The 17,078-nt window shown below is 46.7% G+C and overlaps 1 protein-coding gene across 1 annotated transcript; it reads left to right on the forward strand.

The window, feature by feature from the left end:
- The first annotated feature begins 2,847 nt into the window (after positions 1-2,847).
- LOC109879236 (uncharacterized) lies at positions 2,848-10,909 on the forward strand. Its single transcript, XM_020471424.2, has 7 exons — positions 2,848-3,066; positions 5,260-5,389; positions 5,948-6,041; positions 6,145-6,272; positions 6,409-6,551; positions 7,468-7,665; positions 10,691-10,909. Exons 1-7 carry the CDS (start codon positions 3,056-3,058, stop codon positions 10,806-10,808), a joined length of 822 nt encoding a protein of 273 aa, XP_020327013.1. The 5' UTR covers positions 2,848-3,055; the 3' UTR covers positions 10,809-10,909.
- Positions 10,910-17,078: the final 6,169 nt, after the last annotated feature.

Below are 17,078 nucleotides of genomic sequence, written 5' to 3' on the forward strand. Positions count from 1 at the left end.
ACAGGACTAGTAAAGGCCTGTTAATACAGGACTAGTAATACAGGACTAGTAAAGGTCTGTTAATACAGGACTAGTAAAGGTCTGTTAATACAGGACTAGTAAAGGTCTGTTAATACAGGACTAGTAAAGGTCTGTTAATACAGGACTAGTAAAGGTCTGTTAATACAGGACTAGTAAAGGCCTGTTAATACAGGACTAGTAATACAGGACTAGTAAAGGTCTGTTAATACAGGACTAGTAATACAGGACTAGTAAAGGTCTGTTAATACAGGACTAGTAAAGGTCTGTTAATACAGGACTAGTAAAGGTCTGTTAATACAGGACTAGTAAAGGCCTGTTAATACAGGACTAGTAAAGGCCTGTTAATACAGGACTAGTAATACAGCACTAGTAAAGGTCTGTTAATACAGGACTAGTAAAGGTCTGTTAATACAGGACTAGCAAAGGTCTGTTAATACAGGACTAGTAATACAGGACTAGTAAAGGTCTGTTAATACAGGACTAGTAAAGGCCTGTTAATACAGGACTAGTAAAGGTCTGTTAATACAGGACTAGTAAAGGTCTGTTAATACAGGACTAGTAATACAGGACTAGTAAAGGTCTGTTAATACAGGACTAGTAAAGGCCTGTTAATACAGGACTAGTAAAGGTCTGTTAATACAGGACTAGTAAAGGTCTGTTAATACAGGACTAGTAAAGGTCTGTTAATACAGGACTAGTAAAGGCCTGTTAATACAGGACTAGTAATACAGGACTAGTAAAGGTCTGTTAATACAGGACTAGTAATACAGGACTAGTAAAGGTCTGTTAATACAGGACTAGTAAAGGTCTGTTAATACAGGACTAGTAAAGGTCTGTTAATACAGGACTAGTAAAGGCCTGTTAATACAGGACTAGTAAAGGCCTGTTAATACAGGACTAGTAATACAGCACTAGTAAAGGTCTGTTAATACAGGACTAGTAAAGGTCTGTTAATACAGGACTAGCAAAGGTCTGTTAATACAGGACTAGTAATACAGGACTAGTAAAGGTCTGTTAATACAGGACTAGTAAGGCCTGTTAATACAGGACTAGTAAAGGTCTGTTAATACAGGACTAGTAAAGGTCTGTTAATACAGGACTAGTAAAGGTCTGTTAATACAGGACTAGTAAAGGCCTGTTAATACAGGACTAGTAAAGGTCTGTTAATACAGGACTAGTAAAGGTCTGTTAATACAGGACTAGTAAAGGTCTGTTAATACAGGACTAGTAAAGGTCTGTTAATACAGGACTAGTAATACAGGACTAGTAAAGGTCTGTTAATACAGGACTAGTAAAGGTCTGTTAATACAGGACTAGTAAAGGCCTGTTAATACAGGACTAGTAAAGGTCTGTTAATACAGGACTAGTAAAGGCCTGTTAATACAGGACTAGTAAAGGTCTGTTAATACAGGACTAGTAAAGGCCTGTTAATACAGGACTAGTAAAGGTCTGTTAATACAGGACTAGTAAAGGTATGTTAATACAGGACTAGTAAAGGTCTGTTAATACAGGACTAGTAAAGGTCTGTTAATACAGGACTAGTAAAGGTCTGTTAATACAGGTCTAGTAAAGGCCTGTTAATACAGGACTAGTAAAGGTCTGTTAATACAGGACTAGTAAAGGCCTGTTAATACAGGACTAGTAAAGGTCTGTTAATACAGGACTAGTAAAGGCCTGTTAATACAGGACTAGTAAAGGTCTGTTAATACAGGACTAGTAAAGGTCTGTTAATACAGGACTAGTAAAGGTCTGTTAATACAGGACTAGTAAAGGTCTGTTAATACAGGACTAGTAAAAGTCTGTTAATACAGGACTAGTAAAGGTCCAGTGCACTACTTTTGTGCTTAAAAAAAATCTGTTTATTTCAGGGGATGCTGCATCCCGCTATGGGCATCACCCTTAGAACCTCTACATCCTGCTATGGGCACACTGACGTACCTGACACCCCCTGCCCAGAGGAGGGGTTTATAGAATATCGACATTCACTATTGAGAGGTCAATGTCAGAGGTGGCATAGCCAGTCTGTTCAGTCACAGGGTATCAGCGAGTGGGATGCGAAACACCTTTCTTAAATATCTTTTCATTTGGTATTCAGGTCCAAGAATGTGCACCACCCGGCAGCACGTACGGTGCCAGGGGATGATTGATCAGCATGCGCATGACCCAGCAGTTAATTGAATCGAAGGTTGTTAGAGGTCTTGCTCCAGAACGAACGATGGAAAAACGGCATTCGCTTCACGCACAGAGACCGATTTCCTTTGCGCTCAAACTCAATAGTGTTTTGGGGAATGTAACGTTAATCTCTCACTCTCTTAGTGTATTTTATGGTTTTCTCCTACAAAACAAAACAGCTAATTCCTGTATTCAAAGGATGCAATAACACGAAATAAGAATTATCACCTTTGTGTCTAAAATAAATCAATAACATTCTTGTTTATTTATTGAAGGAATGCAACTCAATCAAAACATGACTACGTGACAACCCCTAGGCCGAGTCACAGCAAAGCGACAAGAGATTCCTGCAGTAATTGTACAAATCCCCCCCAAAATGTATTTATTTTAGTGTTAAGGGCTCCAGTTAAGTGTTAAGGTTACTCTCCATGGTAACTAGTGTAGGAAAGCTAACTGAGAATATCCTGGTGAAATACATAACAGTCCGAATGCTTTTAACCTTTATGTATTTGATCATTTCTACCGCTGCTAGCCTGGCCTAGTCTATTCGTCTTTATGTACTGGAATCTAAATGACCCCTGTTCACTTCCCCCCTGCCTGTGAGACACCGAGATAACTATGGCACAACCTGCTCCGGCCTCACCGCGTTGCCAAGCAATGTGCACCTGCCCCGGTTGACCTGCCTCAGCGCGCTACACGAGTGCTACACCGAAGCTAGTGTCTGTGTGCATCCAAACACCGGAGCAGTCGTTACCTCGGGTCTAACAGGGCATTTCGCTCCCATGGGAAACCGCAGGGTTGTACGACTCCGCTCCGTTCATTACGCGCTAAAGGCCAAGGAAATTTGGTATAACTTTGGGAGATGTCAGAAAGGTAGGTAAAAGAGGTCATTTAATAGCTTTGTGTTGTCATCCTTCATTGAGCAGTGCTTCAAGTTGGAAAACGTTTACAAATGTACGCTTAACAAGCAAAATGCATTATTTGGTTATTTGGTATGATTTTGAATTCTTCAGAATGTCATTAGCCTAGGCTGCATTATTTATGCCCATGGTTATTTTTCCATGCAACAAGCCTATAGGTTATATAGTCTAGACAATGTGTATATGATAAAATAAAATAAAAATCTCACAATTATTTGTACTTTACACGAAAACAGACGATAATAATTATGAAGACATTACTATCCCGGTTCCTTTTATGCAGCTATTATTAACTAATGACACCTGGTCGGGTATCCGCTGTTATGGCGACGGCTCTAATCCGGTGCGCAAGGCAGAGTTCACGGTAACCGAAACCTGACGGCTGCGTGTCAGGGTTTCAGCAATGTGGATGGACGTGAGGAGTTCCATTTCTACAAGCGTCCTTGAAGAGTGGGCGACAGAAACAGACAGAATTCTCCGAGGCTTTAGGCCTATGATAAAAAAAAAACATAGGCCTGAAGAGAAGAATATGTTATGTTTATTATGTTTAGGATGATTTTAATTTGACCTTACATTATTTATTTATTTACATGTTTCCTTTTGGCTCTGAAGCTGTTTATTTTCCCTCTCTCTTTCTCTTTCTCTCCCCTCTCTCTGTTTTCACACTCCTCCTACCCTCTCCCCCATTTCCCACCCTTTCCCTTCTCACTTTCATCCCACTCAATCCTTCCTACATCTTTCACCCTCAAACTCCCTCGTTGTCCCTCTCTCCCAGTTCCTCAGGTGTGTTGTTGTCCCTCTCTCCCAGTTCCTCAGGTGTGTTGTTGTCCCCCTCTCCCAGTTCCTCAGGTGTGTTGTTGTCCCCGTCTCCCAGTTCCTCAGGTGTGTTGTCCCCCTCTCCCAGTTCCTCAGGTGTGTTGTTGTCCCCCTCTCCCAGTTCCTCAGGTGTGTTGTTGTCCCCCTCTCCCAGTTCCTCAGGTGTGTTGTTCTCCCCCTCTCCCAGTTACTCAGGTGTGTTGTTGTCCCTCTCCCAGTTCCTCAGGTGTGTTGTTGTCCCCCTCTCCCAGTTCCTCAGGTGTGTTGTTGTCCCCCTCTCCCAGTTCCTCAGGTGTGTTGTTCTCCCCCTCTCCCAGTTCCTCAGGTGTGTTGTTGTCCCCCTCTCCCAGTTCCTCAGGTGTGTTGTTGTCCCCCTCTCCCAGTTACTCAGGTGTGTTGTTGTCCCTCTCCCAGTTCCTCAGGTGTGTTGTTGTCCCCCTCTCCCAGTTCCTCAGGTGTGTTGTTGTCCCTCTCTCCCAGTTCCTCAGGTGTGTTGTTGTCCCTTTCTCCCAGTTCCTCAGGTGTGTTGTTGTCCCCCTCTCCAAGTTCCTCAGGTGTGTTGTTGTCCCTCTCTCCCAGTTCCTCAGGTGTGTTGTTGTCCCCCTCTCCCAGTTCCTCAGGTGTGTTGTTGTCCCCCTCTCCCAGTTCCTCAGGTGTGTTGTTGTCCCCCACTCCCAGTTCCTCAGGTGTGTTGTTGTCCCCCTCTCCCAGTTCCTCAGGTGTGTTGTTGTCCCCCTCTCCCAGTTCCTCAGGTGTGTTGTTGTCCCCCTCTCCCAGTTCCTCAAGTGTGTTGTTGTCCCCCTCTCCCAGTTCCTCAGGTGTGTTGTTGTCCCCCTCTCCCAGTTCCTCAGGTGTGTTGTTGTCCCTCTCTCCCAGTTCCTCAGGTGTGTTGTCCCCCTCTCCCAGTTCCTCAGGTGTGTTGTTGTCCCCCTCTCCCAGTTCCTCAGGTGTGTTGTTGTCCCCCTCTCCCAGTTCCTCAGGTGTGTTGTTGTCCCCCTCTCCCAGTTCCTCAGGTGTGTTGTTCTCCCCCTCTCCCAGTTCCTCAGGTGTGTTGTTGTCCCCCTCTCCCAGTTCCTCAGGTGTGTTGTTGTCCCCCTCTCCCAGTTCCTCAGGTGTGTTGTCTCCCTCTCCCAGTTCCTCAGGTGTGTTGTTGTCCCCCTCTCCCAGTTCCTCAGGTGTTGTTGTCCCCCTCTCCCAGTTCCTCAGGTGTGTTGTTGTCCCTCTCTCCCAGTTCCTCAGGTGTGTTGTTCTCCCCCTCTCCCAGTTCCTCAGGTGTGTTGTTGTCCCCCTCTCCCAGTTCCTCAGGTGTGTTGTTGTCCCCCTCTCCCAGTTCCTCAGGTGTGAACACGAGCAGTGGCAGTTTTCCCAAATCCCACTCCTCCCAGTATTCTGAAATCAGCGTCACACACACACCCCTCTCCGTGGACCAGAGTCCAGATTCCGGAATCGTCAAAACCCCTGTGAGTGTCACGCTTTACGTCACATTCTCACCCTCCAGTCCTCTGTCCTTGCTCTGTCTTCTGACACCCCATTACAAAGCTCCTCCCCCCACAACATGCTCCTCTCATCCTGCAACAGTATGCCTGGTCCAATACTGTCTGTTCTGAAAACAGCCTCAACCCCCTAGCCCTTCCATTTCAAACCTAGGCGCAGCCATCACTGTATTGCTCACACCTATCCAGTTCCTAGCTGCCAACACAGAGGGGTCAGGGCATGTTTAGAATGCTATAGATGAGTCACAGGCTCCAAGGCTGGCTCTGATGTCAGGGGTCACCAAGCATGGGTCTAGTCCCCCACATGGCTAGGTTGGGGGGGGGGGTTATGGTCACAGTCAAAGTCCAGGTGTGGAGGCAGAGACAGGGATGAGGGTCACAAAGCACCCTCAATCAAGGCTCTCATATTCAGATCCCAGTCTGCAAAACAATGCTTAAAACCCCTAGCTCTTCGTCCTCCTTCTCCACTTCCTCTTTCTCCTCTTATTCATCTCTCCTTCTCCTTTCTCTCCTCTCGTTTCTCAGCTACCGTCCAGCCGGTTCAGGTTCGTGTCGTGGCAGCGGCTTGAGGAGAGTGATGTCAAAGGAGACCAGCTCTCCTGTCCCAGGGTCAGAGAAGGTCAGAGAGGTCACCACCTTGGCAACCTTTGACCTTTTAATAATTTTATTTTGCTCTCATCTCAGTTTTCATAAGTAACTGCTGTCATCATTATATCAACCAGGGCCGTCAGTGGAGGACCTGTTTCTGAGAAAGGATGACACCCCCTTGGAAAGGGGGAGGAGGAAGAGGAGAGAGGAAGAAGGGCAGAGGTGGGAGGAGAGGCTTCAAGAGAACTGGGAGAATTGTGTGGTGAGTTACAACTCAGAGACATACTGTACTATGTGTATAAAAAGCATGTGTGTGAGTGCCTGTGTGTGCATGTGTATGTTGTGTGTGTGTGTGTGTGTGTGTGTGTAACCTCTCCCTGTATTCCTGGTATTCCCAGGAGCTGAACCTGTCCTATCAGGACTTGGGAGATCCGTTCCAGCAGGAAAACTTCAGTCGGATCCTGAGGAGGCTGATCCGAGTGGAGAGACTGCAGCTGATCAATAACTCCCTCACAGACCTGAGTTCTATATGCCTGCCAAGGTACTACACTACACACAATGCCCATCTATACGCCTGCCATTATACTACACTACATACAAAGCATCAATATACGCTTGCAAATTACTACACTAGCCACAATACAAATCTTCACTTCATATAGTGACAACCGTAGTTCTGTCCTCTTTCCTCTACACAGAAAAAATAAAAGTGTGAATTGAACTCCTATAGAGTTGAATTCAACACAGTTTCAGATAACATTTGGTCCCAGTCCACATAGTGTTAAAGTTACTCTACAGGTAGTATCACACTTTCAGAGTTAATTTGACTCAAAATGGTGTTAAAATTCACACATAAATGTCTTAATAATATTTAACACTGGTTTAGTTACACTCTCCAGTGTTATTTAATCACTGAATTGAATTGAATTTACAACGGCAATGACTGCATCATTTTACACGATTTAATTCCGACACTAAGAGCTCATTGACTCCTCATAATGTTGAAAACACTCATCCTGGGTTAAAATAAGTCAACACTCATTTTTTACACCCTGTCACACTCTGACCATTATTTTGCATTGTTTGTTTCTATGTTTTGTTTGGTCAGGGTGTGATATGAGTGGGCATTCTATGTTGAATGTCTAGTTTGTCTATTTCTATGTGTTTTGGCCTGACATGGTTCTCAATCAGTGGCAGGTGTTTGTCGTTGTCTCTGATTGCAAACCATATTTAGGTAGCCTGTTTTGTGTTGTGGTTGGTGGGTTATTGTCTATGTGATGTTGCATGTTAGTACTCAGTTTTGGTAGCGGTCACGTTTGTCTTGTTATTTTGTTTGTTTGGTTGGTTAGTGTACTTTGTGTTTTTTCGTCTTTCATTAAAAAGATGTATTCACATCACACTGCGCTTTGGTCTCCTCAATACGACGATCGTGACACACAGCCTTTTTTACTGTGTAGGTGCCGAAGCCTGAATCTGCATCGTAACCACCTGACATGTATTCGTCAGCTGCCAAAGCTCCCGGCCCTGGAGCGCCTGTGTCTCTCTGAGAACAGCATCTCCACACTGAGGGGACTGGGGGCTCTGGGAACCAGCCCACTCCACTCCCTCACACTCAGATCTAACCCTGTCAACTACATACAGGACTACCGTGCACGGTGAGGGGGAATAGAGGGAGTGGGAGGTGGTGAGGAGGGAGGGAGGGAGGTGAGGGGGAATAGAGGGAGGGAAAGGAGGGGGAATAGAGGGAGGGAAAGGAGGTGGGTGGGGAGGGAGGGAGAGGAGGTGGGGAGGGAGGGAGAGGTGGTGAGGAGGGAGGGAGGGAGGTGAGGGAGGGAGAGGTGATGAGGAGGGAGGGAGGGAGGGAGAGGTGGTGAGGAGGGAGGTGAGGGGGAATAGAGGGAGGGAGAGGAGGTGGGTGGGGAGGGAGGGAGGGGAGGTGAGGGGGAATAGAGGGAGGGAGAGAGGTGAGGGGGAATAGAGGGAGGGAGAGGAGGTGGGTGGGGAGGGAGGGAGAGGAGGTGGGAGGGAGGGAGGGAGGTGAGGGGGAATAGAGGGAGGGAGAGGAGGTGGGTGGGGAGGGAGGGAGGGGAGGTGAGGGGGATTAGAGGGAGGGAGAGGAGGTGGGGAGGGAGGGAAGGAGGGAGGGAGGGAGAGGAGGTGAGGGGGAATAGAGGGAGGGAGAGGTGGTGAGGAGGGGGGGAGGTGAGGGGGAATAGAGGGAGGGAGAGGAGGTGAGGAGATGGAGAGAGAGGAGGATGGAGGGAGGGAGAGGAGGGTGGAGGGAGGGAGGTGAGGAGGATAGAGGGAGGGGAGGTGAGGAGGATAGAGGGAGGGGAGGTGAGGAGGATAGAGGGAGGGGAGGTGAGGAGGATAGAGGGAGGGGAGGTGAGGAGGATAGAGGGAGAGGAGGTGAGGAGGATAGAGGGAGGGGAGGTGAGGAGGATAGAGGGAGGGGAGGTGAGGAGGATAGAGGGAGGGGAGGTGAGGAGGATGGAGGGAGGGAGAGGAGGTGAGGAGGATAGAGGGAGAGGAGGTGAGGAGGATAGAGGGAGGGGAGGTGAGGAGGATAGAGGGAGGGGAGGTGAGGAGGATAGAGGGAGGGGAGGTGAGGAGGATGGAGGAAGGGAGAGGAGGTGAGGAGGATAGAGGGAGGGAGGGAGAGGATGAGATGGAGAGATAGAGGAGGATGGAGGAAGGGAGAGGAGGATGGAGGGAGAGGAGGATGGAGGGAGGGAGAGGGAGGTGAGGAGGATAGAGGGAGGGAGGGAGAGGAGGTGAGGAGGATAGAGGGAGGGGAGGTGAGGAGGATAGAGGGAGGGAGGGAGAGGAGGTGAGGAGGATAGAGGGAGGGAGAGGAGGTGAGGATGATAGAGGGAGGGGAGGTGAGGAGGATAGAGGGAGGGAGGGAGAGGAGGTGAGGAGATGGAGAGATAGAGGAGGATGGAGGGAGGGAGAGGAGGTGAGGAGGATAGAGGGAGGGGAGGTGAGGAGGATAGAGGGAGGGAGGGAGAGGAGGTGAGGAGATAGAGGAGGGAGAGAAGGTGAGGGGATAGAGGGAGGGAGAGGGGATAGAGGGTGAGAGAAGAGGTGGGGAGGATAGAGAGAGAGGAGGTGAGGGGGATAGAGGGAGAGAGAGGAGGTGGGAGGGATAGAGGGAGAGAGAGGTGGGAGGGAGAGATGGTGAGGGGATAGAGGGAGGGAGAGGAGGTGAGGGGATAGAGGGTGGGAGAGGAGGTGAGGGGATAGAGGGTGAGAGAAGAGGTGGGGAGGATAGAGAGAGAGGAGGTGAGGGGGATAGAGGGAGAGAGAGTAGGTGGGAGGGAGAGAGAGGTGGTGGGAGGGAGAGAGGGATAGGGAGGAGGTGAGGGGGATAGAGGGAGAGAGAGGAGGTGAGAGGGAGAGAAGTGGTGGGGGGATAGAGGGAGAGGAGGTGGGGCAATAGAGGGATAGGGAGGAGGTGAGGGGATAGAGGGGGAGAAAGGAGGTGAGGGGGATAGAGGGAGAGAGAGGAGGTGGGGGATAGAGGGATAGGGAGGAGGTGAGGGGGATAGAGGGATAGGGAGGTGGTGGGAGGGATAGGGAGGAGGTGGGAGGGATAGGGAGGAGGTGGGAGGGATAGGGAGGAGGTGAGGGGGATAGGGGGAGAGAGAGGAGGTGAGGGGGATAGAGGGAGAGAGAGGAGGTAGGGGGGATAGAGGGATAGGGAGGAGGTGAGGGGGATAGAGGGATAGGGAGGTGGTGAGAGGGATAGGGAGGAGGTGAGGGGGATAGGGGGAGAGAGAGGAGGTGAGAGGGATAGAGGAGGTGAGGGAGAGAGAGGAGGTGGGGGGGATAGAGGGATAGAGGAGGTGAGGGAGAGAGAGGAGGTGGGTGGATAGAGGGATAGAGGAGGTGAGGGAGAGAGGAGGTGAGGGAGAGAGAGGAGGTGGGGGGGATAGAGGGATAGAGGAGGTGAGGGAGAGAGAGGAGGTGGGTGGATAGAGGGATAGAGGAGGTGAGGGGGATAGAGGGATAGGGAGGTGGTGAGAGGGATAGGGAGGAGGTGAGGGGGATAGGGGGAGAGAGAGGAGGTGAGGGGGATAGGGGGATAGAGGAGGTGAGGGAGAGAGAGGAGGTGGGGGGATAGAGGGATAGGGAGGAGGTGAGGGGGATAGAGGGATAGGGAGGTGGTGAGAGGGATAGGGAGGAGGTGAGGGGGATAGGGGGAGAGAGAGGAGGTGAGGGGGATAGGGGGATAGAGGAGGTGAGGGAGAGAGAGGAGGTGGGGGGATAGAGGGATAGAGGAGGTGAGGGAGAGAGAGGAGGTGGGGGGATAGAGGGAGAGAGGAGGGAGGGAGAGAGGAGGTAGGAGATAGGGGAGAGAGAGGAGGTAAGGAGATAGCGGGAGAGAGAGGAGGTAAGGAGATAGCGGGAGAGAGAGGAGGTAAGGAGATAGCGGGAGAGAGAGGAGGTAAGGAGATAGCGGGAGAGAGAGGAGGTAAGGAGATAGCGGGAGAGAGAGGAGGTAAGGAGATAGCGGGAGAGAGAGGAGGTAAGGAGATAGCGGGAGGAGGAGAGGAGGTAAGGAGATAGCGGGAGAGAGAGGAGGTAAGGAGATAGCGGGAGAGAGGAAAATTATAGAATGTCAAGAATTATTATATTTTTTTGTCTTAACCCTTAGTTGCCCTCTCTTCTCTGCAGTGTGTTCTCTTGTTTGCCAAAACTAAGAGTTCTGGATGGAATCCCCAAGCTGCCAGAAGATTCCATGCCCCCTGGACTCCAACTCCCAGCAGCCACCAGGATGTGTAATGTTCTGTGACATCAAACTAAGGGGCTTTGGAAATTCCATAAATAATAATAAAAGTAATTCCATAAATAATAATCAAAGTAATTCCATAAATAATACACTGACAACATTTTAGTAGGGCTACTAATACTGTATATTGTGTATATTTTATGACTGAATATAGAAGATGTTTTTGTACTGTTAAGAGTTGTTTTTACTTGTACTGGGTTATGTGACTGGGCTGTTAGGCATTTGGCTGATCTAGGAAGACACTGAGGCTCATGTTGGAACTTGGCTTTGAGGGAGGGAGGGGGGGGGAGCGAGAGAGATAGATTCTATCAGGAAGCTACATGACACTGCCCTACTGACACAGAGAGCAGTGGGGTCAGCAGTCAGCCTCCTCGAGCCTCACAACACATCCAACTGGATGTACAACACAGGCATCACAGACATCCCTCTGACCCTCCAACTCCCTCTCTCCTTCCCTCCCTCCATCTCTCTCTCTCCCTCCATCTCCCTCTCTCCTTCCCTCCCTCCATCTCCTTCCCACTTTCTATCTCCCTCCCTCTCTCTCCCTCTCTCCATCTCTTTCCCACTTTCCATCTCTCTCCCTCCCTCCCTCCATCTCCTTCCCACTTTCCATCTCTCTCTCTCCCTCCCTCCATCTCCTTCCCACTCTCCCTCCATCTCCCTCCCTCCATCACCCTCCATCCTTCTCCCTCCCTCCATCACCCTCTATCCGTCTCGGCTTCTCTTTTTCTCTTTTCGACAGTACTCCTCTTATGATGACTGTTTAATGACCTCTGTGACTCGAGAGACAGGATACGCACGTTAACGGGTCACATTCAGAATGTCCCATCCTGTCTGTCAACAGCAGTTCATTCAATCATATCCAGTAGCGTCTGTATTCTTTTTTAATAATGGTGTTGATATCACTTCCCTGTGGTTCTGGATTCAAACAGACTCCTGCTCTCACGCACGCTCTTGATTGGTCCGCTTGGCCTGTCCCCCTTCCTCCTCCTCCTCCTCCTCTTCGTAGTTCCCTTCCTCATTGATCTCTCCTTCCTTTCTGCGTTCTCCCTCTTTTCCTGTTGGGACCTCCTGGTCTTTCACTTCCTCCTGCAGCAGAACAAACACATTCACCAGGTGGGTAAGACCATAGACAATCAGAAACCTACAGAATATTTACATGGTAGTGGTAGTGTCTATGGTAGTGTCTCTACCTGACACTACCAAACCCCCCTCCCCATTCTCTGTCTCTACCACGCACGCACGCACGCGCACACACACACACCTCATTAGGTAGGCAAGTGTTGTTTCCCCTGTGATCCAGTTAATTACTCAACAGGTCCTCTAGAGCACTGAGTGTCCATTACCTTGGTCTCTCTAGACAACAACTCTAGAACACTGAGTGTCCATTACCTTGGTCTCTCCAGACAACAACTCTAGAGCACTGAGTGTCCATTACCTCGTTCTCTCTGGACAACAACTCTAGAGCACTGAGTGTCCATTACCTTGGTCTCTCTGGACAACAACTCTAGAGCACTGAGTGTCCATTACCTTGGTCTCTCTAGACAACAACTCTAGAACACGGAGTGTCCATTACCTTGGTCTCTCCAGACAACAACTCTATAACACTGAGTGTCCATTATCTTAGTCTCTCTGGACAACACCAAGGCTGCATGATGGTACTTAGTAATTAGTAATACTGCATAGTTGGGACATTCCTTTGGGGCTGAATACTATTAGTAATACTACATAGTTGGGACATTCCTTTGGGGCTGAATACTATTAGTAATACTACATAGTTGGGACATTCCTTTGGGGCTGAATACTATTAGTAATACTACATAGTTGGGACATTCCTTTGGGGCTGAATACTATTAGTAATACTACATAGTTGGGACATTCCTTTGGGGCTGAATACTATTAGTAATACTACATAGTTGGGACATTCCTTTGGGGCTGAATACTATTAGTAATACTACATAGTTGGGACATTCCTTTGGGGCTGAATACTATTAGTAATACTACATAGTTGGGACATTCCTTTGGGGCTGAATACTATTAGTAATACTACATAGTTGGGACATTCCTTTGGGGCTGAATACTATTAGTAATACTACATAGTTGGGACATTCCTTTGGGGCTGAATACTATTAGTAATACTACATAGTTGGGACATTCCTTTGGGGCTGAATACTATTAGTAATACTACATAGTTGGGACATTCCTTTGGGGCTGAATACTATTAGTAATACTACATAGTTGGGACATTCCTTTGGGGCTGAATACTATTAGTAATACTACATAGTTGGGACATTCCTTTGGGGCAGAATACTATTAGTAATACTACATAGTTGGGACATTCCTTTGGGGCTGAATACTATTAGTAATACTACATAGTTGGGACATTCCTTTGGGGCTGAATACTATTAGTAATACTACATAGTTGGGACATTCCTTTGGGGCTGAATACTATTAGTAATACTACATAGTTGGGACATTCCTTTGGGGCTGAATACTATTAGTAATACTACATAGTTGGGACATTCCTTTGGGGCTGAATACTATTAGTAATACTACATAGTTGGGACATTCCTTTGGGGCTGAATACTATTAGTAATACTACATAGTTGGGACATTCCTTTGGGGCTGAATACTATTAGTAATACTACATAGTTGGGACATTCCTTTGGGGCTGAATACTATTAGTAATACTACATAGTTGGGACATTCCTTTGGGGCTGAATACTATTAGTAATACTACATAGTTGGGACATTCCTTTGGGGCTGAATACTATTAGTAATACTACATAGTTGGGACATTCCTTTGGGGCTGAATACTATTAGTAATACTACATAGTTGGGACATTCCTTTGGGGCTGAATACTATTAGTAATACTACATAGTTGGGACATTCCTTTGGGGCTGAATACTATTAGTAATACTACATAGTTGGGACATTCCTTTGGGGCTGAATACTATTAGTAATACTACATAGTTGGGACATTCCTTTGGGGCTGAATACTATTAGTAATACTACATAGTTGGGACATTCCTTTGGGGCTGAATACTATTAGTAATACTACATAGTTGGGACATTCCTTTGGGGCTGAATACTATTAGTAATACTACATAGTTGGGACATTCCTTTGGGGCTGAATACTAAATTGAGGTGTATGTTTAAGTCAAACCTTCATATAAATCATGCATCTTTGTCAAAATAAAAGAAAACTTGGGGCCGCCAGGGGCCCAATGTGTGACTGACGTGTTTTCCGTTTGCTCCCACAATATTCTTCAAGTTTATGTGAATTTTGCAGCAAAATCGTATTTATTTTCTAATATTAGTTTGGTGATCCCTTTCCGTAAAAGGTGGTTAGAGCGTTGGACTAGTAACCGGAAGGTTGCAAGTTCAAACCCCCAAGCTGACACGGTACAAATTTGTCATTCTGCCCCTGAACAGGCAGTTAACCCACTGTTCCTAGGCCGTCATTGAAAATAAGAATTTGTTCTTAACTGACTTTCCTGGTTAAATAAAGGTCAAATAAAAATAAAAAACCAAGAACACTTTGCTTTCGAATGTCAGCATGGCCAAAAACACGACTTAGAGAAAACCCGGCCTACAAGATCTACTCTCATCACCACCCTCTCCTGAGTCTGAGGGCCCAGAGACTCACACTTTACCCGGGGGTGCGGCCTGGCCTGGCGGCCCTGAAATTAACATTCTCGAGGCCATCAAACTACTATGCTCTGAGATAGTTGAAATGAAAACGGAGGTAGTTGCTACGATTGAGGCCTGAATACAGGAGGTTTCTGATACTTTAAAAGCAGATCTAACCATCCTGCGGAACGAGACGGTGCCAATAATCACATCACTCAACACAACATCAGAGGTGCACACTACGACGATTGCAGCACTGGAGACCCCTGCTAGTGTCTCCGACTTAACTACCTCTGCAGACCTGAAAAAGGTACAGGAGAGTTGTGATCATAGATCAGAAACTGTTGCTGTGGAACTGTGGATAGTAAGTAAGTTCCCCAACTGTGGTACAACTATGTTTAGTTATAACGTACTAGTCTTGTATAGTTGGGGAGTTGGCGAACTCACTCAGACTTATTTGATGTGGTCTAATGTTTTGATCATCTAGTGTGCTTGGCCTTACAAGCATTCAGTCACTTTAATGTCAGTGTATTAAGGGTTTACTTAACTCCTTGGTTTCCAGGCTGTGTCATTCACCTATTCAGTTAGTTTACATAGTGTCTCAAATATTTTGGCTTATTTGTTGACTGCATCAGTTTGTACCGACCCAGTCTTCCCCTTTGGGGGGTCTTCAATTCAATGTTAAAGGTTTTGAACATCATTTATGCCCAGCAAACTTTCAACATGGACATACATCGTTTTTTGGTCTTGGCTATTGTGACGACCCTCCCACTCTGTCTGCCGTATTCTTTCTCCTTGCTCTTGTTTTCCTTATTAGGATCTCGGCGGGCGGAGCTGTGAGGGTCGTCAGCGACATGGGACACACCTGGGCCCGGGTGTGTCCCGGGATAAATACACCTCTTCCCCATTCATTGAGGAGACTCTCTCCATGCAGACACACTGATAGATTTTGGTTGTGGCATTTTTGTTTGTTTGCGTTGGCACCTTTCAACACCTCTCATTATCACATTTATGCACGCGACCACTCACTTACACTACTGGTTACTGACTGCACACACCATTGTCAATTGTATATAGTTGACTTTAGTTAATAAATATATTTTGTTATTCCTTATCTCCACGTTGTCTCCCTTTTTGTTACTTGGAGCTGGTTCGTGACAGCTATAAGTTGTCTTCTCTTCCAACTAGACAATTATTATTATTATATATATATATATATATAATATCATCTTACTACGATTCACTTACTTCCAATTAGGTTTTTGGTTGAGAGCCTTGATACATGTGATTTATTTTCTCTCTCAATGCCTGTTATAAGACTGGGAATATAATTATATACATCTGCAAGTGGTGCTTTCGTCATTTTGAGCACACGGGATTCATTGTTTATTTTTCTCTCTCTTTTTGCTGCATGATCCACTAACACAAAGCACGACTTTAAAGAGTGGGACTGTGGGTTTGCGTTTAACACCTCACTCTCACAGACATACTGTGCAAAGAGAACATGTTGTATTTAGGCTTGTACCTCGTTTGGGGAGGTATTGTCTGGGATGGGGGGGGGGGTTGAATTCTTCAGTTCGAATGTTGTCATTCTGTCTTCTTTTTATTTTTAATCTGTACTTTTTCCATGTATTTTACACCATACATTATTACTCTGAGACAAGTTATTCTGGGGGTTTTCGGTCTTCATTGCTTTTCCACTCTATGCTCTAATGACAGGGTTGTATAACGGGAGTGTTCAGGGTGGCCAAAATAATACGATGAAGTACATTTTGTGGAACATCAAAGGGGTTAAAAACCCTGTGAAGCGTAAGAGGGTGTTAACACACTTAAAAGGTTTTGAATGCAAATGTTGCATTTCTACAAGACTCACTTGAGGTCTGGTGAGCACTTTAGGATGTGTAGGGACTGGGTTGTTCAAGTGTTCCACTCTAACTTTCATAGTAAATCAGGAGGTGCTGCCATTTTGTTTGATAAATCTACTCGCTTTGTAGTTAGGTTATTGAGGATATTGATGATCCTAAGGGGCAAAATGTCATAGTAACCGATAAACTGTTTTCTACCCCTCTTGTTTTGGTTTGTATTTATGCTCTCAATTGGGATGACACAAGTTTAATTTCTACCTTTTTATCTGCTATACCCAATTTAGATTCCCATTTGTTGATTTTTCGGGGGGGGGGGGGGGGGGGGGGTTCAACTGTACAATGTCCCCAGTTCTTGACAAGTAACTCACAAAGAACTACAGGCCCTTCTAAATGTGCCCTACCTATTCAATCTTTTCTTCAGAAATATGCTATGTTTGAGGCCTGGCCTTTCCTACACCCTACAGATAGACAGTATTCCTTTTATTCTCATGTTCATCAAACATACTCCCGCATTGATTACTTATTTTTGGATAAAAACACTTCTGCCTAACCTTCAGCGGTGTACTTATGATAGTATTGTTATTTCTGACCAATCACCATTAGTGCTTGAACTATAGTTTCCCCAGCAACCTCCTTTGTGTTATCAATGGCACCTTAACCCCATTTTACTCTCAGATAAGGAGTTTGTCAATTACATTTCTTCTGAAATCACCTTATTCCTAGAAACTAATTCAACACCAGGTATGTCCTGCTCTACCATAAGGGAGTCTCTCA

This window comes from Oncorhynchus kisutch, linkage group LG15 (assembly GCF_002021735.2).
Source record: "Oncorhynchus kisutch isolate 150728-3 linkage group LG15, Okis_V2, whole genome shotgun sequence".
Taxonomy (NCBI): domain Eukaryota; kingdom Metazoa; phylum Chordata; class Actinopteri; order Salmoniformes; family Salmonidae; genus Oncorhynchus; species Oncorhynchus kisutch.

What these genes read in the sequence shown, in the direction of transcription:
- LOC109879236 (XM_020471424.2), top strand. An exon ending in CTGTCCCAGGGTCAGAGAAG is followed by an intron (nt 6,042 to 6,144) that starts GTCAGAGAGGTC and finishes TATATCAACCAG; the next exon opens with GGCCGTCAGTGGAGGACCTG. An exon ending in AGTTCTATATGCCTGCCAAG is followed by an intron (nt 6,552 to 7,467) that starts GTACTACACTAC and finishes TTTACTGTGTAG; the next exon opens with GTGCCGAAGCCTGAATCTGC.